At 62.1% G+C, this 24,830-nt stretch overlaps 2 protein-coding genes across 16 annotated transcripts in view; one reads left to right on the top strand and one right to left on the bottom strand.

Moving 5' to 3' along the window:
• The first annotated feature begins 233 nt into the window (after positions 1 to 233).
• Positions 234 to 24,830, top strand: part of Ptprs (protein tyrosine phosphatase receptor type S) — a 60,724-nt gene continuing 36,127 nt past the window's right edge. For 11 of the 15 annotated variants that reach the window (XM_060371291.1, XM_021632953.2, XM_060371289.1 and 8 more), the window contains exons 1-4: positions 234 to 360; positions 18,581 to 18,765; positions 21,664 to 21,809; positions 22,482 to 22,623. In XM_060371291.1, coding sequence (XP_060227274.1) covers positions 18,675 to 18,765; positions 21,664 to 21,809; positions 22,482 to 22,623 — 379 coding nt within the window. In that variant the 5' untranslated portion in view covers positions 234 to 360; positions 18,581 to 18,674. Of the gene's footprint in view, positions 361 to 14,892; positions 15,030 to 15,450; positions 15,598 to 18,577; positions 18,766 to 21,663; positions 21,810 to 22,481; positions 22,624 to 24,830 lie in introns of those variants that run through there. The other 4 variants (XM_060371282.1, XM_060371292.1, XM_021632944.2 and 1 more) reach the window with 4 other exon arrangements.
• Positions 1,736 to 3,406, bottom strand: LOC132648788 (synapsin-1-like). The gene is made up of 2 exons (XM_060371281.1): positions 2,651 to 3,406; positions 1,736 to 2,404 (listed from the first exon to the last, which is right to left on the bottom strand). The coding sequence occupies exons 1-2, from the start codon at positions 2,710 to 2,712 to the stop codon at positions 1,834 to 1,836; spliced, it is 633 nt and encodes a 210-aa protein (XP_060227264.1). The 5' UTR covers positions 2,713 to 3,406; the 3' UTR covers positions 1,736 to 1,833.

Genomic DNA, 24,830 nt, shown 5'->3' with positions numbered 1-24,830 from the left:
CCGGCCACGCCGTGCGCTCGAGGGTAGCCTGGGCTACCACAGAGCCTGAGTCTAAAGAGGCTGGCGGGGAGGCAGGCCGGGCCCACGTGCCCCGCGCCCCACGTGCTCGCGCGGCCCTCCAAGGGCTCCCGCGGCACGTGACCCGGCCGCGCCTCCTCACTGGGCCGCTCTCCGGGCGCATGCGCGGTGGCGCGCACGGCCGCGGCGGCGGCAGGGGTGACGTCACCGGCTGGGGGCGCGCGAGCCGCAGTGGGTTCTCGCCCCGCCCGCCCGCCAGGCAGCCCGGGCCGCGCGCGCACGCGGAGCCGCCGCCGGAGCCCGGGCCGACCCGGTGCCGGGAGCAGCATGCGGAGCCCGCAGGTACCGGGGCGCACGGGGGACCCGGGGGGGACCCGGGGCGGGGCGGGCGGCGCCGGCGCCGGGCCGCGAGGCTTGCGGGCCTTTGTGCTCCGCAGGGTCCCGACCGCAGCCCCGGGGCAGTTGTGCGGGGAGGAGCGGGGCGGGGGGGGGGTGTCGGCCGGGCTGCAGCCGGAGGACGCGCGGAGGCCGGGGGATGCGGCCCGCGGGGACGGGGACCGGCGGGACTCGGGCCGGGCAGGGACGGGGACGCGCGAGGGCGAGCCGGCGGCTGCCCAGGGTCGCCGACTGCCGCAGGCGGGCGGGGATGCGGCGTCGGGGCCGGGGCTGCGGCCCCGCGCGGGCCTCGGCTCACCGGGGGCTCCGGCCCCACCCTTCCGCGGCTCGGCGCCCCCCGCCACCCCCAGGGACGGGCTCGGGGCTCGGCAGCCTCCCGAGGGGCGGGGGAGCCGTGGGGATCCCCCGGAGGCCCCGCGCACCCCAGGAGCCCCCCGTGCTGGCTGAGGCGGTGACGTCACCGGGGGCGGGGCGTGGGGCGCAGGTGGAAAGGGGGTCCGGGCGAGGGGACCCCGGGTTGCAGCGCGAGCTGGGTCGGGGCCAAGTTGCCGGCTCTTTGTGGCGCCTCCTCGCCCCTGAACCCCGGCGTCCCTGCAAACTGGGATCCTTTGGGTGGCCACACCCCCAAAGCCCCGCTCCCTTACCCCCCTCCCCGCCCTCCGAGCCGCCCCCGGGTGGCCCCGAACACCTGCCGCAGGTGCGAGCGCCCACCTCCCCGTCAGCCTCCCCAAACCGCACACACTTCATCCTCCCTTCAGAGGGACTCCTAACGGTCACCTCCCGGGTGCCCCTCACCCCACTTTCCACCCCGAGCCAGGAGGTCCCCCCACTAAAAAGGCGTCCCGGTGCCCAGGGCGGGACCTCCGGAGTGTCCCCAGCCCAGACACCCACGGACGCCACCGGGCAGAGGGGACCCGAGGTGTCACACTGAGGACGCAGCCTCTGCACCCCTCTTTCGGCACCGGGATCCTGGGTCCCGGCTTCCGTGCCCTCAGCGGGCGCCGCCGTCTCTGGGGCGCAGAGAACGGGCTGTGTGCTTCGTCTGGGCTAGCCTGGGACCCCCGGCTCCGGCGCCTTTCGCCAGAGCTGCCATTGGCACGGACTCCCCTCCCCCGGCCTGGTCCTTTCTCCTCTCTTTGTGTCCCTCCCCCTGTCAATCTCCAGCTGCCTTCTGTCCCCGCTCCTGCCTTCTGCCAGCTGAGTTCTTGGCGGTGGCAGGCGGGCAGCTGGAGCTGGGGGCGGCTTCCCGGCCGGCCGGCCCGAGCCCCCACTCGGGACAGTGGGGGACACTTCGGTCCCAGACGGCGTCTGTGCGAGGCAGCCCTGGCCGCCTTCCTGCCCCTCCCGCCGCCGGCACGAGACCCACCGAGCCCCGTCCTGTCCCCCCTGGGCCCCCAGGGAGGATGAGGGGACACACCCTCACCATGACACTGCATTTCTTCCGGGGACGGCCCCCCCACGCCAGCCCCCCGAGGGCAGCGGCGCCCTCCACCGAGATCGCCCGAGCCTCTTCCTAATTGGGCTCAGAGCGAGCGAGCCGTCGCGGGAGCCCCGGCTGGCTGGCGAGCTCGGCAGCCGGGTCCCGCCAGGGAGGTGACATCGTGTCCCCAGGGCCGCCGGGGGCTGTGGCCAGGTGCCAGTCCCCGGAGGCGGTGCCCGCAGCCGGGCCGGGTGTGGCCGCGTGGCCTGTTCCGGGGCTGTGGGAGGGCGGGCCCTGGGGGGGGGGGTGGCCGTCACGGGAGGGGACCCGCACCCGTCTCCACGCTGCAGCGCGGCTGTGACACTCTGCACGCTGGACCCGGCTCTGCTTCTGGGGCTCTTGTCTCCACCCCAGGGAATCGGGGAGTCCCCGTGTCCCTCGTGACTCAGTTTCCCCTGCTGGGGTGACTTCCCGCCTCCGCTGGGTCCCTCGGTGTCTGGCACCTGTAGCTCGGTGCCCACCTGGCGCGGCCTCAGGATGCCCGGTGGCCCCGTGCTCGCCTGGTCCCACCTGGGGGAAAGGAGGGGCACAGGGGGTGGGGGCAGCCGGTGAGAGGCCTAAAAATAAAGACAGATAATATAAAGCCGCCGGGCCGGGGACAGGGCGCGGGTCTGCCGCCCTGGGCCCCCCTCGCTGCACGTGGCTTGGCGAGAGGGGAGTCTGGGGTCTGGTGGGGTCTGTAGACTACCCAGTGGAGGCGGCCCCCTTTTCGGGGTGTCGGGGCCCCTGGAGCAGGCCCTCAGCCTGGAGTCCCACCTGAGGCCGCCTGGTTCCCGCTCGCTGTGCATCCTTGGCTCTTGCCCTCTCTGGTCCAGCATTTGCGGGAGGAGAAGTCAGCGGGGCGCTGCTGCCTCCCGGTGCCCCTGATGGCCCAGATCCTGTGCGGGAGGAGGCGCCCTTCCTCTGTCCTCTGTGGCTCAGCCGTGCTGGGAGGGGGTGTGTGCAAGGCTCACCAACAGCCACCCCGGGACCCGCCAGAGGGTCCCCAAACAAAGCCGGGCTGGGGTGGGGGAGGGAAGGACAGGGCAGCCGGCAGCCAGCATCACAGACTCGGGTCTTTGTCTGTGGCGGGTCACCGAGGGCCGCTCTGCCCTGAGGGGTCAGGGGCTGCGGTTTGCAAAGGGTGACCAGAGAGGGTGACCGGGCCTGAGGGTGCACAGCACGCATCACTTAAAGGACACAAATGGGGGTGTGTCTCGGGGCGAGCTGCATGCCTGGGCAAGGCCTGCCCATCTGGCCGCCCAGCTCCTCTCAGGGCCTTGTTGCCGTCCACGGCTCGGGTGACAGTTGACTGCAGTCTACTTTAGCCTTTTTTTTCTTTTCTTCCCTTCTTTCTCCCTCCCTCTCTCCCTCCCTCCCTTCCTTTCTTTCCTTCTTCCCTTTCTTTCCTTCCTTTTCTTTCTCTTTTTCTTCTTTCTTTCTTTTCTTCTTTCTTTCTTTTCTTCTATCTTTCTTTTCTTCTTTCTTTCTTTCTTTCTTTCTTTTCTTTCTTTCTTTCCCTTCCTTCCTTCCTTCCTTCCTTCCTTCCTTCCTTCCTCCCTCTCTCCCTCCCTCTCTCCCTCTCCCTCTCTCTCTCCCTCTCTCTCTCCCTCTCTCCCTTCTGCGCTGCCCTGCCCCCTCCGCCTGATGGAGCTGGGGCTGGGGATTTGCGCAGTTCTCCATGGGTCCTGTCATTGAGCTCAATCCCGGGTCTGGCCTCCTTGCTCTGTGCCCTGCCCCCCCATCCAATTTCCTGGAGCTGGACCAAACGTCCCCCTGGTTTTGGCCTGTGACCCCCTTCCTTTGGGTGACTTCGCTGCTCCCTGGTGCCCTGCTTGTGGCTGTGCAGCCGGGGCTGGGTTTCCAGCCCTCTCTGTGTCTCGCTGCCACCCACATTCGTCCCAAGCCGCTCCATGACTTTGCGGGGCGGATGTCCCCTCCGTGGGGCTTCTCCCGGGCATCCCACGCCTGTGTGTGTTTAATGGAATTCAGCTTGTAATTAACCTGGGATTAGCAAATAAAAGGATGTGGTTGACGGTGGTGCCGCTGTGACGGGCATGGTGGCGCCAGCCAGGCCCAGAGAGGGTCTTCCGTGGCAGCGCCACACAGCTCTCGAGTGGCACTCTGGGAGGCAGAAGAAGGATGGGGCAAAGGTTCAGATCCTGTGTCTATGGCCTGCTGGCTGTGTGGCCTGGGGACAGCGGCCTCTCTGTGCTCTCCCCACAGGGGACAGTGCCCACCTCAGGGGGTGCCGGGAATGTTTGCGGTGGGCGCTCAGCTCTGGTGACGTTTGGTATTGTCCTTTTTCACTTGAGACTTCCTCTTGGCTTCAGCGGCTCCCTGGCATCCCCCTGCCTCATCCGCAGCCCCTCCGGAGCGAGGGATGACTCAGCGCTGCAAACTGGGGCGTTCCCGGCCGCTGGCCGCCTAACCAGGCCACCCCACTTCTGCCTGGTGGGGGGCCTGGGTTGGGCAGGAATGGCCGCAGCGGGCTTCGGGGTTTCAGGGCGGCCTTCTAGAGGGGAGGGCTTGGTGGAACAGAGGGTGTGAGGCTAGCCTGGGCTACCACATCCAGAAAGGGGGTTTCAAGGCGGCTCAGTGGGTAAAGCGCATTCTGCCAAGCCTGCCGACCTGAGTTCGAGTCTCCTTGACCCACATGATAGAAGCGAGACCCGACATGTCTCTCACACTTGTGCGCAAAATGGATAAAATAAACACATTAAAAAAAAAAAAAAGTTCAAGGAGGAACCTTCGGCTGGTTTCCCAGAATTCTCCACGATTGAGCGGGGTAGGAAAGGCCCAGGATGGCCCAGAGAAGGAGAGGATGTCCCCAGGCCACACAGCACAGGGTGGACACAGTGGGGCTAGTGCAGCAGAGTAGGCCAGGAACCTCCCAGCAGTGCAGCAAAAAGGGGAAGCTGAGGCAGGAAGCTCGGACAGGCCAGCTGCTCAGTTGCCAATTGTCACCTGAGCACTCAGGTGGAGGCAGCAGGATCAGGAGTTCAAGGTCATCCTGGGCCACATTGGGGGTCTGAGGCTAGCTTGGGCTATGTGAGTCAAACAATGAAAGAGCATCATGGTCAACCCCGCTGGTGTCACCCCCGTGTCCACTGCGTCACGTGTCGGTCCCCAGTCCATGTGAGGCTGCCCGTCCCTGGGTCTGTGGCGTCAAGAAAACCTAATGGAGACAAACAGAAAACTCTACTCCCCAGCAGCGCCCCCCCCCCGCAGTCATGCACAGAGCCATGCCTCAGTTTCCCCAGCTGGCAGTGGGTTGTGTCCACCTCGCCCCAGGAAACTGGGCTGGTGATGGTGGGGAGGGGTGCCGGGGGCCTGTGATTACTGGTCCTCTCACATTCCCATGAACCCTAGACAGGCACTGGGGCTGCCGAGGGGGGAGGCCCTGCCAGAGAGGGCTGGTGATTGTCCCATGGTCACACAGCCAGCGGAGCCATCACCCAGTGACCGAGGGTCAGCACCCCAGGGACTGAGCCCAGCACACAGGGTTCCAGGGCCCCTCGAGTGGGGCCTGCACCTTGCAGATGGAGAAACTGAGGCACAAGGAAGGAAGGGAGTGGGAAGGCTAGGGCAAGGTGGTTTTCGGGGGCACCGAGGAGCCCCCAAAAACGGATGCAGGGGGATTGCTCAAATGGTCTCATGTCCTCTCTGAGCTGCACTTAGCGGTTATCTGGCCAGGGCAAAGTCAACTCAAGTCCCAGGGGTTCACAACAGAACCTGTGACCCTGTGACCCGGGCACTGGAGGGGCGGAGACAGGGTGCCCACAGTGTGGCAAATCAGCAAGCTCCAGGTTCAACACTGGGCTGTGTTCTGGGAGCCAAGGCCTCAGTTTCCCCAGTGGAAAGAGGAGAGGGCATTGGGGGTCCGCTCCTGCTGACCCCCTTGTGATGCCTTCTGCCCCTTTCATGTCCCTCTTCCTTCCCACTCCACCCCCTCCTGTGTCTCCCTGCTCCGTGTCCCCTTCCTGCCCTCCCTTCTGTTCCTCCCCATCGTGTCTCCTTCGCCCCCTCCTGCCCCCTCCTGTGTCTCCCCTCCTGTGCTTCCTTCAGTCCTCCTGTGTCCCTCTTCCTGTGTGTCCCTCTCCCTCTCCCGGTGTCTCCGTGTCCCCCCGCACCCCACCCCCCCCCGTGTCCCCTCTGGTCGCGTCAACTGAGCCGGAATCTGGGGGAGGGGCCTCCTTCCCGAACTCAATTAATGAGCCTGTTAAAAACTATTTATTTTCCCTGACATTTGTTTACGGAGGAGAAAGAGACAAATTGTCGGCGGTGCCGAAGGGGCTGGACACAGTGGGTGGCCTCGGTGACTGCAGACGTGGACAGGGTGACGGGGCGCGTGTCGCCTCCCGGCAGAGTTCTGGAGATGAGCGGGAAGAGCAGGAAGCGGGGAGGCGGACCCCGGGGCTCCCGGACACCGGGCTCCTGCGCGGCCTCTGAGCCGAGGCTCAGGCGGGGCTTTAGAGGAGCCTGCCTGGAGAATCAACCGAACCCGGGTTCTCACGGCCGCCACCAGCTCGGACCCAGTGCTGTCTGGGAACGTGGTTCTCATGACTATGAGGCGGACCAAGCCCGGCGGTACTGGGCGGGTGCTTCAAGCACAGTACTCCCTTAAACCCATCAGTCGCTTTGCTCTGAGGAGACTGCGGACTTCTCCGTCTTGGCTCAGAGAAGGGATGCGCGGTGTCTGGGGCCACATGGCAAGGAGCCTGCTCAGGCTGACCCTGCTATTGGCTATCGGCTCCCGGGGACCCCTCCCTGTTCCCCAGCACCCCCATCCTGCCTGTCAGCACCCTCAGGCCTGGCTCTGGGTGCGTCGTAGCTTGTGGTCTGGGACTTGGCAGGAGAAAAGCATTTTCATTGTCCCCAGGAAGGCCCCTCCCACCATGCTCACCCTCACCCAGCAGTCAGCTCCCCCCTTCCTCTTCCCACCGCCCTCCAGGTCTTGCTCTTTCCCCCACGTCAAAGGCCATGCCCTTCCAAGCCTCCGTCCCTCCTCCCTTCCCTTTTCTTCTTCCTTCTTCTCCTTTCCCCCTTCTCTTTCTCCTCCCCTCCTACCTCCCCTCCCACCTCCCCTTCCTTCTTCCTTCCCTCTCTCCCGGCTCAAGTCTCAGTCTCCTGCCAGCTCATCCAGCAGGGGCTCTCCTGCCCCAGGGCCTTTGCACGGCTGGTCCTGTGTCCCAGGACATGCAGTCTTCCTCTCCCCAAGCACAGTAGGACACCTCTCCACAGGACCCATCTGTCCCCAGAGGCGAGGGCAGGGACAGCACTTGCACCTCTGTATTCTGATCCCTCTCTGATCCTGGCCAGTCTCCGGCCGCAGCTCCTCCTCCCGCCCCCTTTCTCACCTTGGCCTCCAGAAATAGCCGCATCCCGAGTTCCGGGCGCTGCCCACGGATGTGACGGATGTGACGCGCCGACCTGCGGCTGCAGAAATAGCTGCTGTTGGGATCCCCCCCTTTGATGTCTGAGGAAGCCCGCCACCCACGTGTTGCCGAGGACGTGGCCACCAGCGGGTCCAGCTGGCGTGTGTGTGTGTGTGTGTGTGTGTGTGTGTGTGTGTGGCCCACATTTGGCCTGGTGCCCGGGGCCAGGCTCCGTGTCATCTCTCGAAGGCCAGTGCTGTGTGCCCTTGGGCAAGCGTTGAGACCTCTCTGTGCTGGGAAGTTAGTTGTCGGCATGCCTCGAAGGCTGGGTCTCCTTCCAGGCCAGGGTGAGGACAGGGCCTCCAACCCCACTCCAACCACTGGACGGCAGGTGCGGCCACAGGGGTTTCCTGGTGTGGAGCGGGCACCCCGCCTCCACCGCCCTGCTGCCAGCTGCAGCCGAGGCCTGTGGATTTGTGCCTCTGCTCACCTGAGAGGTCACGGTGCCGGTGCTGGGACAGCAGGGGAAGCACAGGCACGGGGAGGCGGCAGTGACCCGTCCCTGTGCGCTCAGCTCCGGCCGTGCCCCTTGCTGGCCTCCGCGGGCACGGCACACATGTGCACAGAGTACACACGCTTCCCTGTGAACGCTGCTTCCAGAGGACCGTGAGTCCGCAGCCTCCAAGCCCGTCTACCGCCGCTGGCGCAAACATGTCTTCTCTCTAGTCTCCCCAACTCACAAGTGGCTGAGGAAAGCATGAGGAGCTGACAGGCAGGTGGGGGGCTGCCTGCGGAGGTGAGGGTTGGATAGGAGTTCACCTAGAGAGAGGAAGGTGGGCACAGTGCCACCCACGGACGCACAGTAGGCTTGCACAGGAAGGCCAGGGACACCTGTTGGGTGGAGAAGTCTGGATTGTTGTTCAGAGAGGCCGGCCTGCCTGGCTGAGAAAGCAAAGCAAGGATACAGGTCAGGATTCGAACCCAGTGTCTGTGTGTTCAGCAGAGTGCTTCAGAGGGGCAGGTGGTACTGCTGGGGGAAACTGAGGTCCATAAAGGGGTGGGAGCTGAGGGCCGAGAAGGAGGGGAGTCGAGTGGTGCTCATGGGGAGGAGAGACTGCGGTTTGAGGGACAGGGGTCAATTCAGAGACCGGTGCAAAAGCTACGAAGTGAGGTACTTAGTCCAGCACTCAGCACGGACTCAGGAGAGCACCTTGGACAGATAGTCTGGGTAGTAAGCCCGAGGCTGCTGGAGCCCAGCACAGCCCACCCCCTCCCAGGCTGTTCCCACCCCAGGGGCTGCCAGCTCAGGCTTGGTGGTTTCCAGCCTCCCCTGGCTCCCAGCCTGCGCCCATCCTACCTCCCCCAGTCTGCACCCAGGCCCATGCCAGCTGGCCTGCTGGTCAGGGCCCCTCAGTGGGCGTCCCCCTGCCTCCACTCAGGGTTCCTTCTGCCCCCCCCCGCCTCCCGCTGTATTCCTCGCTAATGAGGGGAAAGAGGAGGGAGGGAGGGAGGGAAATTATATACACACACGAACATGTAGAAATTAGTTTAGGATCCGGGCCAAGAGCCACTTGCGCTTGGCCGGGCATTGTGGGTAATTCATTGCTCATTACCATACGGGCTGGAGCTGGGCTGACAGGCTGAGGGGCTTTTGTTTCAGATTCTGATGAATATATGCTTTCACTCCTGGCCAGGGCCCCACCCCATCCTCATCCCCCAGGGGCCCCAACCCAATCCTCTTCTCCCCAGGACCTCCTCACCCCATCCTCATCTCCCCAGAGGCCCCTCACCCCATCCTCATTTCCCAGGACCCCCTCCCCGTCCTCATCTCCCCAGGACACCCTCACTCCATACTCATCCCCCAGGACCCTCTCCCCCATCCTCATCCCCCAGGACCCCCTCACCCCATCCCCATCCCTGAAGGGGTCCCAGTCTTTATCCCCCAGAGCCCTCCACCCTCTTCCTCAGACTCCCTATACCCCAACCCCATCCTCATCTCCCCAGGACCCCCTCATCCCATCCTCATCTCCCCTGGATGCCCAACCCCAACCTCATTTCCCCAGGGGCTCCTCAGATGTGGCCAGTGCCCACTACCACAGAGAAACTGGGCCAGGCATCAAACCTCTCCTGCCCTGTGGGTCCTGAGGTTGGCATCGTCCTCCGTCCTTGCCACCTTGGTGGGTTTTGGGGTTTGTCTTTTTACATAGTTTTAATTTTTTAACATCATAGTGCAATTACCCCACTTCTCTCCTCCCTCGTGTTTTGAGGCAGGGTCTCAAAGGCCTGGATTTGCTGATTGGCAAGGCTGCCCGCAGGCTTGGGGTCCCGGCCCATGCCCCATGCCTGGTTTCTCTGGTGGGTGCTGGGGTTTTTGCACTTGCCTGGCAGAGACTTCACGGTGTGCCGTCTCCCAGCCCAGAGTCCCCTGTCTCCCCTCAGTATGGGTTTCGGGGTTCTCACCATGAGTGTGGGTGTGGGAGCTGGCAGAGGGAATGAGTTGTTTCTGTGGGGATGGAGGGGTCAGTTTCCGTTTATGTGTTGGCTTTTCGTTCGTTCTTTCTTTTCTTGGCCTCGCCCTGTAGCCCAGGCTGGCCTCCAGTTCCTGGCAGTCCTCCTGCCTCAACTTCCTGAGTGCTGGGATGACTGTCACCAAGGTCACAGTCACGGAGCCTCTCGCCTCTTTCCCGGGCTTCCCTGGCGTTTGAACCAGGATGAACTCGCCCCTCCCGCCTGCTGTGCTCAGGCTAGCTGTGGTGAGTGTGAGTGTGAGTGTGAGGCTGTGGTGAGTGTGGGTGTGGCCAGCATCCCGCACTGGCCCTCTCTACCTGGCCCTTCCCCTCCGTCCCCAGCCACGTCCCCCACAGCACCCGTGCCTCTGACTGGGTACCCCACTTGTCTCTGCTCTGGCGCTTATTTCCTCACTTTACTTGAAAACAGCTCTTTGCCTTTAATCCCTCACTGGGGAGGCAGAGGCAGGAGGATCTCTACTTAGGTGGAGGCCAACCTGGGCTACACCCTGAGACTGAGCACACACAGAGAACAAAACAGCTCCTCTAGTCTGACTGCAGCCAGGCGCTGCCCACCCACCTCTCCAGCCCCATCCGCTGGCCCTGGCTAGCTCCCCATCATCTCCTGGTGTGTGTGTGGGAGTGTCACCTTCCTCTTCCTGCTGGGGAACCCCTGTGTTGCTGTGTCACTTTGACTGCCAGGTGAGCGTCAGAAGGCCTGAGGCGGCACTTCGCTCTGTGCGGGTAGCCTTCGGCTTTAGAGCCTGGTATACAGCAAGCAGTTTATAAATGTTCATGGTGGGTGGAAGAGGACAGAGCATGGTTGTTGAGCTACTGTAGGGCTGTGCCCCTCCCCGCCCTTTCTGATTGGCTGTTCCTACCTCAGGGCCTTTGCACACAGCCTGCCTGTCCCCTGCTGCACCTCCTTCTCCACAGAGGACATTCCCTGTGATGTCTGTGACTCCTTCCTTGGTTTCCCCAGTCTTCACAGAACTTCAAGGCACAAACTCCAATCCCAGCCAACAGTAAAGAGCCAGTGCCCCCACCATGCGCAAGTAGGGGAAACTGAGGCTGTAGAATAGCAGAGGCTTCTTAAGGCCCCAGAGACCCCAGGGTCTCCTTGCCTTTCGTGGTTTGTGACTTGGGGACAGTGGTTTGCAGTGATGCTCAGAGCCACCAGCCCAGTAGGGCTGCCATTGCTATGCCCTCACACCCTGGACGCCCGGGCTGTGGGGACCCCAGATGCAGTGTTACTGTTGGGGGGCTGTCCAGGCACCCAGAGCATGGAGGTCTGACACCCTGGTGTATGCATTTGGCGTCTAATGTGAACCTTTTAGGAGACACTGGCCAGAAGAGTCTGTCTGGACGATGCCCCCTCCAGGGGCAGAATGGTGTTTTGTGTCAGAGGCGGCCCAGCATGTCCTTGTTTCTGATTTCTTAGGGAATGGGGAGTTGTGTGAACCTGTGTCGGAGTGAGGCCGGTGGGAGCTGCAGCCATCCGGCTGAACTCAAAATGTTCCTGCCTCGGCTTACCTGTATTGCACAGCTTGGTTAGATTGTCAACAGCCAAGGAGGTTAAAAACCTCAAACTACACAAAAGAAATTAAATCCAGGGATGTGTGGTGGATGGCGAGGAGGTGAGGCACCCCCAGGGCAGAGGACACAGCCCTGCAAAGGCCCCAGGGTAGGAAGGGCCTGGCTGATCAGAAGAGGTTGGAGGAGCAAACAGGGATGAGGGAGGGAGGGAGAAGTAGAGAGGAAGGGGGAGGCACAGAGGAGCAGAGAGGGAAGAGGGAGGGAGGGAGGAGCAGAGAGGAAGAGGGAGGCAGGGAGGAGCAGAGAGGGAGGCAGGGAGGAGTGGAGAGGGAGGAGGGAGGCTGGGAGGCGCAGTGTCACTGGACGTAATCATACCTGAAAGCCATTGGATTTATCCAAAGGAAAGGAAGATTGACAGTGGTGCCCGCAGATGGGGCGGGGCAGACCTAATGGGTAGCAATTGCTGGCCAGTGGGCAGCATGCCCTCGAGGCTGTGACCGCGGTGGGCCGAGCGTGGCTGCTGCTGGTTCCAACATGCTCCTGCCCCAGGTCACACATTCTGTGCTGGGCCTGGCAGTTGGGAGGAAACCACCCGGCAGACCGGTTCCTCGGAAGTGGAAGTGGATGGTTGCCCTGGGTGTGGACGCCGATGGGGTTGTGGTCCTTCCCGCCACCTGGGGCAGCATTGTGGCAGACCTCCCTCCCCCCCCCTCAAGCAGGCTCAGGAGCAGAACGCGTGTGTCACTGTCCCCCTCTCCACCTCGCTCATCATGAGTGAGGTCACCCCATCATCTCCCAACCTAGCCACGGATACGGGAACCTCCGCAGGTCTCAGGAGGCAAACCCTGATGGCAAGAGTAAGGTGTTACCGGCTGTGGTGGCTGGTGCCCGCATCCCAGCACTCGGAAGGCTGGTCGCCCGTGGGGCCTTTGCAGGGACTGTTCCTCCTGTGGGATCTTTGTGCCTGACTCAGTGGTTTCACCCAGGCTTAACCTGTTAAGCCTGGTCACCTGTTCCGAGGGGCCCTGGCTCCAGAGCCTGTGGGCGCGTCTTCTACCATCTAGGGGCGGTTCCCGGCCCATCCTCCACCATGTCCCCAGCAGCCCTGCACATGGTAGGTGCTCAGTGTGTATTCCACAGACAGACTGAATGCTCACAGCCAGGCACACTGTTTCTGCCCTGGCTCTGTGGATTCTGGGTAACTTTTATTTTCCCCCTTTCTGCTGACATCTGCGAGTTTTCTCCTGCATGGGACTGTTTCATAATTAGAAGAAAAGTTATTTTGAAAAAACAAAAATTACACCCCAACATCCCAGCTGCAAGAGCCGCTGACGCATTTTGTCCCTGTGTCCGTCCCCAAGGGTGGCTGCATCCTGGTGGGGGTGAAGGACAGAGTGACAGCAGGCTTCTACACCCCTGGGGTTGGTCTCAAGGACACCCCTCTAGCGCTCACCTTCACCAACGCTGGGGTCGGACATTCCCAGCCCTCCATCCTATACTAAGCAGCCCCTGGGAAAAGTCCACCAGCTCTGCCGGGACCAGCCCTGTGTTCTCCACCCCGGGCATCTGCCTCTGACACCTTATCCTTCCTGCCGGCAGCCCTGCAGCTCCTGCCTCCCACCTTATCCTTCCTGCCCACAGCCCTCCTGCTTCTGCCCTTTACTCCGGCAGCACAGACCTCCTGGCTGCTCTTTCAACACAACGGGCTCTGTGCTACCCCAGGGCCTTTGCATAGCTGTGCCTCCACTTGGAAGGTCCTTTTTCCAGGCAGCCTGACCCTCCTTTCCCTATGGACCCCATTCCCATACAGCCCCATGGATAATCCACAGTGCTGCCTCCCTTTGCTGTCCACCCCTGGTCTCTGCTATGCCTAGAACCCTGCTCTGCAGTAGACTCAAAGAAACGTTTCATAGAAGGCAAGGTACCACTGTTGTGACAGGCAGGAGTGATGCCGATGTCTGCTTCCTCCCCCCCCCCCCCCGCTGGTGTGGGGGAGGCAGGGTGAAGGGGGCAGATCTCAGCTGCTCCATCGGAGGATGCCAGACGTAAAGGCAGGTCCTGTGACCAGCTGTTAACATGTGGGGCACCAGTGCTGTGCCAGGGCGCTTGGGGCTCCACAGGTTGGGTTGTCCCATCGAGAAGAAAACCTGGCCTAGATTTCGCTAGACTCCCGCGGGGTAGCTGTGTCCCAGCACAGTGTGATCACTATGGTAAAAAGGGGGCCGGATGTCAGCTCCACACCCTCGGTGAAGAGAAGGCCGGGTTGGCTGCCCTCCCCTGTGTGCTGCGCAGCCCGGAGCATGGCCATCGTCACCACACAGCCCGGGGACCCGGGCAGATAGACATCCCCTGCATAGTGTGGCTTGCCTGGGCGTTTGCATGCCTGGGCCCAGCTAGCCAGGCGTGTTGTTTGGTTTTGGGGACAGGCCAGCCTCACGCTTGCTCCCTGGCTGACAGGGGAGGCATCTCGCCCGGGTTGTTGTCTCTAGGCCACTGTGTCCTGTACCGACTGGGTGGCAGGGGACTCCAGCCTTGCTCTGGCCCCAGGTGTATCAGAGGGTCTTTAAGTTCGTGGTGAGCCGTCTGCTTGTGCGTGACTCGCCCTACTCTTTGGAACACGGGAGATGGGTGAGAGCTCTGAGCCCCCTGCGCGGGCCTCCGAACATCCGTCAGGTTTGAAGCCGGCAAGGCAGAGCGTAGAGTGAGTCGGAGGCGGCATCTGTTTCCAATCTGGTTCGCGGCTGGGGCCATGTCCCTACCTTGCAACTCCTATCCAAAGGGAACTGATGCGGGAACCAGAGGTCTGGGCTGGCCTGGGGAGCGTGGCCCTTCCTACATTGTCGCTAGGGCGACTGCGCCCTCGCGAACCGGGTCCGTGGTCCAGCGATACAGCCATCCCCACCCCTGAGACCCGGGGTCTCTCGGCCTCACTTCCGGCCGGTGTTCCTCCGCTCCCCATTTGCCCCCTAGGCCCCCCGAAGCCGGGGCGTGTCCTCTAGCTGAGCCAGGCCTCCCGGAGCCACGCCTCTAGCCCGGCTTCTTGCCAGAATGCCACACCCACCTAAAAGCTCCTCCCCACAGAGCTCTAATCCACGCCCCGGTCCTGGAGAAGGTTAGCCCCTGAAGCTCCCCTTGAAGAGCCACGCCCCCAGCCAGACTGCCTCTCCTAACTCCATCGGAATCTCCGCCCCTGGGAGGCTCTGAGCCTCAGCCACGCTCCCAGACGCTCACCAGAAGCCCCGCCTACAGCTCCCTTTCTCCTGCATCTTCCATCAGCCTGCAACATCGACGCTCTGCCCGGGGCTAGCTTTTCTCCGAAGCTCCGCCCCAATCAGCCTTCCCTAGAAGCCCCGCCCCCAGCCCCCTCCTCCAGAATCTGCCCTCAGCTTGCCACCTCGAAGCTCCACCCCCGGCTAGTTTTCCTCCCAAGCCCCACTCTCAGCCGCCCAGCCTCACAAGAAGCCCCTCCCTTAGCTCCCCTCGCCGGCAGAATCTGCCCTTAGTCTGCCTCGGCGAGGCCCCGCCCCTAGCCTGGCTTCCTCAGAAGCCCCGCCTTCTGCCCCCTCTTCTTGGCATCTCCGGGCCCCGCCCCCGCAGGCCAGGCTCCGCCCCCGCTCCGACCGCCGCTCCGCTGCCTGCGCCAAGGCTGCGCTGCGTTGCGCTGGGCGGGCGCTGACGGACGTGCGGACGGACGGACAGCACAGTCAGCGGCGCAGCCCGGACCTCGCAGCCGCGGTGAGTCCTTCGGGCTGGCCACGTCCCCTCCCGGCCTTTGTCACTATCCTGGCATCCTCCACAGAGCCAGGGGACACCCCGCGTCCCTGCGCGCCCGACCTCGGGGACGCTCGGGCTCGATCGGGGACGCTCGGGCAGGATCGGAGCCGCTCGGGTCCCCCTCGGCCCCGCGCACTCTCCCGACCCTCGCCCCGCACTTGGCTGAGCTCGGGACCGTTATGCTCCGCGGACCCCTCCCCCACCTGGGGGCGGAGCCCGCGGACCGCGGAGGGATCGGGCGGGGGAAGGGCGGTCGGAGCACAGAAACTTTCCCGCTCGCCGCGCCCCGGGGCCGCCTGCACCCCTTGCGCACCCCGAGGGTCCTGGAACTTAAGGGAGCCCGGGTCACGCCCACAGTGCACCCCACAGCTTCACGCGATCCCCTGCCCGGGCTCCTCCTGCCCCCAGGTCCCCTGCAAACGTGCAGCCCACTCTGGCTCCTCTTGAGTGCAGAGTTCGGCTCTGCAGCCTCAGTTTCCCCTTAACGGAGTAGAGGGGTGTCGTGGATAAAGCGTCCAGTGAGGTCCAGGTATGCGGTAGGCGTCCTTTCGTGTTGCGACTTGAGTTTTGTTCTAGTTTTGCAGGGAGGAGTGGGGGTGGGGCTGGGAAGGTGGATTTGGGACAGTGCCCCGACAGTGGATTTCCCGGGGTGTCCAGGGTGGCGACCTTGAGGTCCGCGGGGCTGCGGTTTGACAGGGAACGGGGTACATCTTGCAAGGAACCGCATGAAATACTAGAATGACTCAGAGGCAGGGCACGGTATTTGAGGATGTAGGTGGGGCCACGAATCCAGAGAGGACTTGAGACCCGGCCGGGACGGGGGGCGGCTTGAAGGAGGTAGCTGGCGCCATGTCTGGGAAGGGGGTATTTGGTAGCAGCCCTAAGCACTGAGTATGAGTAGTAGGTAGCGACTGCAGGATGGGTGAAGGCCCGCGCAGGCCAAACCCAGAGCCCCGAGGACCTTCATCAAAGGCCGGTGGGCAGCTAAGGGAAGTCGGCTGCCCCAGCCCAGCCCTTTGGGGACAGTGGCCGTGCCTCTGAGCCTCAGTTTCCCTCTTTGACCAGTAGGTGTGGTTGGCTTCCGCACCACCCTCTCATGTCTAGTAATTAAAGTGGGCTTCGGTGAGGAGGGTGGGACCAGCCTGAGCGCATGGGTGAGGAGGGCACAGGCCTGAGGGACTGGTCGGCTGCAGAAGAGTGCCCGTGGAGACTTTGCCCCCTGGCCTAGCGGTTCCACCCCGGCGACGCTCCCACCCCTTGGCGTCTCTGAGCCCCCTTCCAGCCTCACCCATGGACCGGGGACGGGAGAGTCATGGGACTGTCTGGAGCTCCAGCTTCCTGTGGCTCCGGGGGCTGGGGGAGGTGTGACTGGGCTCCAGGAGACCCCCCTTGTACTGGTGACCCAGAGCCTGTGTGTCACCCAGTCTGGATTATAATCACCCTTTTATGCTCCTGGGTCAAGTGGGCGCACAAAGCCAGCTCCAGCCCTCGTGATCTGTGCCCCGGCACCCGTGAGTGCAGTGTGGGAGCCCACAGAACCTGCAAGGCTCAGCCCAGCTGATGCAGCCGTGGGGAGTGCTATTGCCTCCCTGAGCCTCAGTTTCCCCCTCTGCAAAGCCGCTGGGACCAGCCTCTAGCCAGCTTTTGAACAGTGGAGCTCTTCACTAATGATTGGATGGGTGGCCAGAGCCTCAGTTTCCCCAACTGACGATAGATCATATTAATCCAGCTGTGTGTGCAAAGGCCCTGGGGTAGACAGTGGCACATGGGTCCTGTCCTTCTCCTGACAAAGCCCTCCAAGGAGAATTGGGGTGTGACGGGCCCTGGGACTTTTCTATCTGCACGGTGTGTGAATTCCCCCTTGCTCTTTCTGCCTTCGCTCCACATCCCATCAGGCCCCAGGGTGGATGTGGGGGCGCCGCCCTCCCACTCCCTCAGCATGGGTCTGTTAGAGCCCACACGGCACAAATCTGGGACCCTGAGAGGCTAGAGTGAACCGCTGAGGGACACTCCCTACACACTCTCCGTTTGCCATGTTACCTTGGGACCCCTGCCCAAGCCTCCGGGCTGTGGGCTTGCTTGGTTCCTCAGTTTCCCCAGAGGCTCTCCCAAGGCTTGTGCGAGTGGCCTGGGCCTAACCACTCCTGTCCTTTCTGTAGCCAGGCACAGGCGCCTTGGGTGGGGCTGGTGCAGTCAGCCAGTCCCTGGCTGGCACAGCTCTGTTCCTCCTAGTGTCCGGGCCTGCGGGCTGGGTCCCGAGGCTGTGTCTGTCCACCTGGCTGCGGAGGGGGCCTGCGGGTGTTGTGTGGACCTGTGAGTGGACCTACGCCACCGTGGGGGAAGGAAGGGGCTTAGATGAGGACGCCCAGGCAGCCACATCCCAGCACCCTTGAGTGGTGTGTGTGTGTGACAGCTGCAGCTCCTCTGTGTGAATCCTGCCTCCATGTACCCTATAGTCTGACTGGACATAAAATTGGACTGCGTACAGATGTGGGGGTCCCCATCTTGGCATTGTGACTATGTGACTGTTAGGATAGGATGTCTCCTTTTGTTTGCGGCCTGGCGACGTCCAGGTTCTCCTGCTGCCTACGTCTCCTGGGGTCTGCTTGCATCCTGATGGTGTGCCTGGGTCTGGCTGGCTGTGTATGTCCGTGTGCCTGTGGGTATGTTGAGGCCCCCTTGCCTCCCCGATCCATGCCCTCCTGGGTCACACACGGGGCCATGAACTAGCCACTACAGCCCCTGCCCTTCCTCGGGGCTGGGCGAGGCGGCCACAGCTGGGTATTTTGGGAGACAATCGCAGGGTCACCCCATCATTATGGGCCTCTCTCCTCCCCATGACCACAGCCTGCACCCTTCTTGAGTGTGGTGGTCACTGCCCAGCCTCTCCTGCCCACTGTCCTAGCTTGAGGCAGTGTGAGCTCCAGGGTGGCAGGGCACAGCTGGTCCTGGGTTCGAGGTGTGCCTGAGGGATGCTGCGCCCGGGAACTGAGGTCTTTGTTGGTGGGGTAGGGGGATACTGGCGTCCATGTGGGAAGCCAGTAAATGCCACAGAAGCATGCCTGTTGTTTCCAGGCTGGCCGGTGGAGTGGCTCTCGGAGCGGAGCCTCACCTGGTGGGGGAGGGGCAGCATGCGCTCTCCTGGGGGCCCTGGGAGCTACAGTCCATGTTAGGTCAGGGTGGGGCTATTGAAGCAGGGTAGGTCTGAAGCAAGTATTCAGCTAGGGGATGGGCTGTAGCCCACCCGAGCTACTGGAGGCCAGAAGGTCAAGGTTGGGGCTCAGTGTGTGGGCCAAGAGGCAGGCCGGTCAGAAGTTTGAAGTCATCGGCTGTTTAGCAAATTGAAAGCCGAACTGGGCTACAGGAGACCCTGTCTTGGGAAACGGCTGTGCCCCCCCAGGACAGGGCAGCGGGCTCTAACACCCTGAACCCCACGTGTGTGGCTCCCTCCCCTAGCGTCCCTTGGGGAAGCGCCCGGACCCCCATTCACTGCAGCTCCGTTGTCTCAGCAGACGCTGCCCCTCTGGACACCTCGACTGGAGGCCTCTCCGTGAGGCACGGGGCACTGTCCCCTGCCAGGGCAGAGGCCGGAGGCCGCTGCCGAGCATGGCGCCCACCTGGAGTCCCAGCGTGGCGTCTGTGGTGGCTCCCGTGGGGCTCTTCCTTGTACTGCTGGCCAGAGGATGCACTGCTGAAGGTAAGAGGCCAGGCCGGAGCGGGTGGGCCTGCCGTTCGTCTGTTCCAGGGTCCCTCTGCACTTCCCAGCCCATGGCTTCCTGGTGCGGTCCAAACAGAGTTTGCACGCTTGAGGAAGAGGCTTGGTGCCCAGAGTCGTGAAAGGCTGTGGCTGGACAACAAAGGAGACGCTGGCTGGACAGTAGCAGTGATGTTAATCCTCAGTGTCCACTGCAGTGTCAGGTCAGGGCCCACCGGGAGGAGCCGAGACAAGCTTTCAGGAGGGAGGTTGTGGAGGTCAGAGTTTGTAGGTAGATAGGAGTTTGCTGACATTCCTGGCAGGGTTGACTGACCATGGAAATGGTCTGGAAATAAAAAATGTTGGGTCCAGAGTGGTGGTGGCATACACCTTTAACTCCAGCACTTGGGAGAGATGGGGAGGCAGGTGAATCTCTGAATTTGAGGCTAGTCTGGGCTAGTTAGTGAGTCTGTCTTAAAAAACAACAACAAAACAAAAAAAAAACCAAAGTGGTGGGGGTGGGGTGGGGCTGGCAAGATGGGTCACCAGTTGCTCTTCCAGGGGACCCTGGTTCAGTTCCCAGCACCCACCCACCAGGACATCTGACACCTTCTTCTGGCCTCGAAGGGTTCTGTGCACACAGAAATAAAAATTCAATGAATCTATTAAAAGGAGATTGGTGTAGTAGGATGTAGGAGGGGCAGAGCTGGCCCTCTCTGGTGACACAGTGTGGTTATGGAGGACAGGACCAGGCTGGGCCCCAGAGAAGCCCTAGCCTGGCTTGGTGCCTGTTCAGTGGCCCGTGTGTGACAGGTCTGGTCTAAAGGGCTGTGCTGTCCAGCCAGAATCCCTTCCCTGCAACCTCGCAGGGTGTTCAGTGGGCCGGGATGGTTGGTTTCTGATCTGGAGATGGCTCTGGGTCCAGGGGACTCCCCCAGACTGCTGAGGGGCTCTGCCAGGTGGGTCCAGGGCAGGATCTGGCTCTAGCCCTGATTCTCACTAGACTGAGATGGAGAGCAGAGCCAGGCCAGCAGGCAGAGTCTTTGTAGTAACCAGTCTCCACCTTGGACCTTGGTCTCTTCTGAGGGGTACGGCTGGGGGGAGCGTGTTTCCCCTTTATACGGAATCTCTGTTTCCCCAGACCTCGTGGGGCCAGGCTAGACCCTAATTGCCCAGCATGGGCTGGGGAACCTAGGAAAGCTGAGACTCCTCCTAGGCCTCTGTGCAAATGAGTGTGAGAATCATGGTGAGCCTGTCAGGGCCTGGTGCTGAGGGGACGTGGCCCCTCAGCTGTGCGTTGCCCTCACAGGCCCATGGTGGTGTTCCGTTTTGGAAAATAGAGGGGTGTAAGTGTGCCAGCAGAGATGACAGGAAACTGAGAGAGCCTGTCTACCCACAGTGGGTGGAGCAGGCTCTGTGGGCTTGGCTCGAGGGCCCAGAGCCCACAGACCACGTCCACAGCAGGGCCAGTGGGCAGAGGGCTCAGCTGGCACAGAAACAAAGAAGAGCGTGAAATCCCCTCCCTGGACGGGCACAGTGGGAGGGACAGCCTCACAGGGCTGGCTGGATTGGAGGGTGCTAGCTGTGTGTCCCATTTCTGAGGGCCGCTCCAGCCTGGCCAGGGTTACTCTCCCCAAGTCATTGGCTGAGGACACATGGCCCCAGGGGTCATTCCTGTGGGCAGTGGAGGGGAGTCCCTGGGCTCTGTGTCACCTCAGGGCTGAAGGGAAGCAGACACATGGTTTTGAGTCTTGCGTTGTCATTTCCGAGTTCTCTGGGGACCTTCTACAAACCCATTAATGCCCCCAAATCTTTAGGGGCAGGGCACATGAGCATCTAACGAGGCTGGGAGGCTGGGGCTCAGGACGGACCCCTGGGGCAGGGGAAGCTGGTCCGTCCCTGGGCAGGGCTCCTGTTGATAGCTCAGTGTGACCCAGGAACAGAGTAGCTGCGGGCTGTGGGGCCCAGGCTTGTAACAGTCAGGGCGCCCCTCAAGTGTCTGGGAGCCTGCTAGGCCATGTACCCCTCTAGCTCTTCCTGGCTCACTCGAAGCTCAGCACCAGGTGTTTAGAGGTTTGAATGATCACCCCAACTCCCAGTTCTCCTTTGGTTTTGTGTGTGTGTGTGTGTGTGTGTGTACAGGTTGGAGGGACAGCTCTGGGTGCTGGCTTCGGGGAGGACATCGCCACTCAGCCGTGATGTCCTGGGATGGCGGGCTGCTAGCAGACAGCCAGTGAAAGGGAAGCATGGCGGATCCTCCCACCTCAGAGCCCAGGCAGGCATTAGGCTGGGCTCCCACGCCCTTCTCCGAGGCGTGAGGATTGTACATCGGGTCTGAGTGAGGCCCAGCGGGTAAAGGAGGGGTCCCTTCCAGGCCCGTGCCCCTGGTCACTTCACTCTCCTGGCTCTGGGCTCAAAGACGGACTTCGGTCCTCTTTTACATTTTTATTTAGATATTCGCTCAACATATTAATTATTGTATGTGCGCGTGCTTGCTGGGCACGTGTGACTGTCAGAACACAAGTGGGAGTCACACACTCCCTTCGTGTGGACCCCAGGATCGAGCTTGATTCGGAGGCCGCGGTGGCAGCAGCCTGTACCTGCTGACCCTCTTGCTAGCCCTCGACTCTCATCCTTTGGTCACCTTTGGCCTAGCTGCTTTGTGCCTTAGTTTCCCCACAAGTCCCAGTAAAGACTTAGCGTAAGCTTTGTTTATTTCAGCCTGAGCCTGGGTGTATTGGGTCATCACCGAGGCATCTCTAGGGGCTCAGCGTGGGGACCCCAGAGTCTGTGAGGGGCATGTATGAGCCTGTGGGAGGTCCGTTTCCCTCCGCCCTCCTTGGGAGGGAGCTCTGGGGCCAAGACGCTCTCACACCTCTCTTCTCCTTGCTGACTCTCTAGAGCCACCCAGATTTATCAAAGAGCCCAAGGACCAGATTGGTGTGTCGGGAGGCGTGGCGTCCTTCGTGTGCCAGGCCACGGGTGATCCTAAGCCACGGGTCACCTGGAACAAGAAGGGCAAGAAAGTGAACTCACAGCGCTTCGAGGTGAGCTGGGGCCAGGCTGGGGTGCCCTCAACCTGGCACACACCCCTTTCTGGTGGGGCAGTGGCTGAGCCTCGGGTGCCTTTCACAGGGTGGCCATAGCTCCTATTCTGCACATACCGCCCCCACTTCCAGAAGGCTTCCCTGGGTCCTCAGGCAAGGCCTGCCTTCTCTGAGTCTTTTTGTTTGCTTTGTTTTTGATTTTTGAGACAGGGTTTTTCTATGTAGCCCTGGCTGTCCTGGACGCGCTCTGTAGACCAGGTTGGCCTCAAACTCACAGAGATCCGCCCGCCTCTGCCTTCCTGAGGGCTGGGATCACAGGCGTGCGCCACAGTTCCTCTTAGTTTTAACCTACAACCTCACTGCACCCAGGAGGAAATGCCCACATCTGGATACACATGAGATCAGATGACAAGTCCCGTCCACTAATCAGTGTGAAGATGTGGGCTTCGGGCTGAGCTCCAGCCGGGTGGCCTGTCGTCAGGGTCTCCCGGCTTTTCCGCTTTCAGTGTGACTGACCCTGTGTGTGCCCCACCACACACACACACACACACACACACACACACACACACACGACACCCTCGGCTTGCCCAGGCCCCCACACAGCCCAGCCAGTGGAATCCCCCACAGGCTGGCCTCGAGTGCTCACCATCTCATCAGCTCCCCCCTCCCTAGACCATTGACTTTGACGAGAGCTCCGGGGCAGTGCTGAGGATCCAGCCGCTGCGGACGCCCCGGGATGAGAACGTGTACGAGTGTGTGGCCCAGAACTCAGTGGGGGAGATCACGGTTCACGCGAAGCTGACCGTCCTCAGAGGTACCTGTCCTGGGGTCACAGAGAAGGGGCCGACTGCAGACCTCGCCCCCAAGCCTAGAGCCCTCCTGTGTTGGCTCTTGCTTTCTCCTTTCGGCACTAGGATTTCTTTGCTCCCGCACTGCCCAGCTCCCTTGGTTTGCCTGGTTTAAATGTCTGTGCAGCTCATAGACTACAAGTTCAGCTTGACCTAGGCACTCCATGCTTTCTGGACTCTTGTCGGTGGGTCTCTTGTGACCTGCTGTCCCCAGTCAGCTTGGGTCAGAGTGTCCTCCCCAGCTAATCCTCCCTGCCACTCAGGGACAGCTAGCCATGGTTAGTCTCGTGCCCACCTGTAGCCACAGCTCACCCAGCCCCCATAGATGAACGTAACAAAGAGTGGGTCTCCTAAAGGCAGGATGGACACGAGCCTGACAGCCTGAGCCTTGTGCCCTGGCTCAGTATAAGGGTCACTGAACAACTGGGACCAGACACTTGATTTCAAATCCTGAGGCAGCAGCTTTGGAGCAGCGTGACCTGTCAGAGCTGGGGTGTCCAGTCCCTTGGTGATACTGTATTTGTGGCCATGACTGTCCTAGGCATCTCGGGTCCCCAGAGACTCCCTTGTGAATCTGGGACATAGGGCCTGTGCCCTGGTGGGTGTTCCGAGTGGCCCAAGTTCCGCAGTCCAGGAATTCTGTCATCTCTAACAAGGGAGCCCACAGTGCACTCTGCTCAGTTCTGCCTGAGGCCCCAGAGGGGGAGCAGGGCAGAGTCCACACCCGGGGCTCCTCCTCTCCTTTCTCTCCCTGGGATATTTTTTGCTTTGACCTTTCCCGGCACAGACTCGCCGCCAGCCTCCCACTGCCCTGTGCCAGCCTCATTGTCAACACTCAGAGCTGGGGCTCACTGTGCGTCCATCACGCACTGCTCCCTGAGAGTCTGGAAAGACTGTCCCCCTCAGCTCCAGACAGCCGGCCACCCCTCTTTGTTCTTTGCCCACCGCCTGCTCCTCCCACTGAGGGCCCAGGACAGACACCTACCCATCCCCCAGCCCTAGGGACAGTGTAGCTCTGTGCTCCTGCCCCATGTGTGCTGCCCCACCGCCTCCCTCCTGCCTCTCCTCCCTCCAATTGTGACCCAGAGTGTGTGAACTCCGAGGAGTCATGCACAGCGTGCTGTGTGGAGGCGCCGCCCAGGGGTGCCCCTCCCAACCCTGCCTCCCAGGTGGCGGCTGCTGCGCTGATCTGTACACAGGACCCTTCACAGCTGCCTGTGTGTGTGAGAGGCTGCTGTGTCTTGGACCCCGTTCCCTACCAGGACGGGGTTTCTGGTCCGCTCATGTCCTTAGCTACCTTCCCCGCGCCTGCTGTCCCTTGTGGAGCGGGATCCACGCGTGACTGGTAGTCCTCCCCTCCACACAGCAGCGCTGGCACTCCTGAGGCAACAGGCCTTTTCCTCCACACACTTTCACAAGTCAACACGGTCGGGGGCCTGTCCCTGTGCACAATGCCCCTGCCACACTGCTAACATGGCAAATGGCACCCGAGCTCTCGGCCCCGGGTTGGCCTGTTCCTTTTGAATACAAGCAGGTAGGCACATGTCTGGTGACCCCCATGCTGGCTCCGGTGTCTGTTTGTCCTGAGTGCTGAATGGGCCCCTTGCAGTATCTCATTTCCACTGGGCATCTCTAGGGAGTAGCAGACATCCCGGGGCTCAGGTGACGACGGATGTCAGGCTGGGATATCTCAGCAAACAGATGTGACATCCTCTAGAAGGCTTGGGTTCTGCGTTCTGAAAGAACAAGTCCGTTCATTCCAGGGGACGTCTGAGTGTGGCAGGAGGGGACTGCAGAAGCAGCTGTCCTGGGCCCCGGGGAAGGGTTGATGACTGCTCCTGCTGGGGTACTAGGGGACCCATGTGGGGTCACCACTCGATGACACCCAGTGTCCCCATCTCTAGCTGTAGACACCAGCCCAAGGCCCTCCCAGGAGCTGTGTCAGCCCAGGTTAGTGACGGTGGTGGAACCCAGTCAGGCCTGTGATCCCCCAGCTCTGCCCATGGCGGCCATGGAGGTCTCCGGGGCTGAGAGCCGTTGAGGGTGAAGGGAAGGCGCGTCACTGCTGCGCTGAGAAGCAAGGACCGTGGAGGTGGCGGGCCAGGACTGGATCACGTGGGGCATTTGCCAGGGTGACGAGACTCCTGTCCCATTTTCCCCCTGTCCACACGCT

This window comes from Meriones unguiculatus, chromosome 17, assembly GCF_030254825.1.
Source record: "Meriones unguiculatus strain TT.TT164.6M chromosome 17, Bangor_MerUng_6.1, whole genome shotgun sequence".
Taxonomy (NCBI): Eukaryota; Metazoa; Chordata; class Mammalia; order Rodentia; family Muridae; genus Meriones; species Meriones unguiculatus.
This window is presented reverse-complemented; position numbering and strand designations above follow the sequence as displayed.

Coding starts and splice junctions, on each gene's coding strand:
- LOC132648788 (XM_060371281.1), bottom strand. CDS start 2,712: ATGCTGGACCAGAGAGGGCAAGAGCCAAGGATGCACAGCGAGCGGGAA. Junction 2,405..2,650: donor CGGGAACCAGGCGGCCTCAG/GTGGGACTCCAG, acceptor CCTTTCCCCCAG/GTGGGACCAGGCGAGCACGG.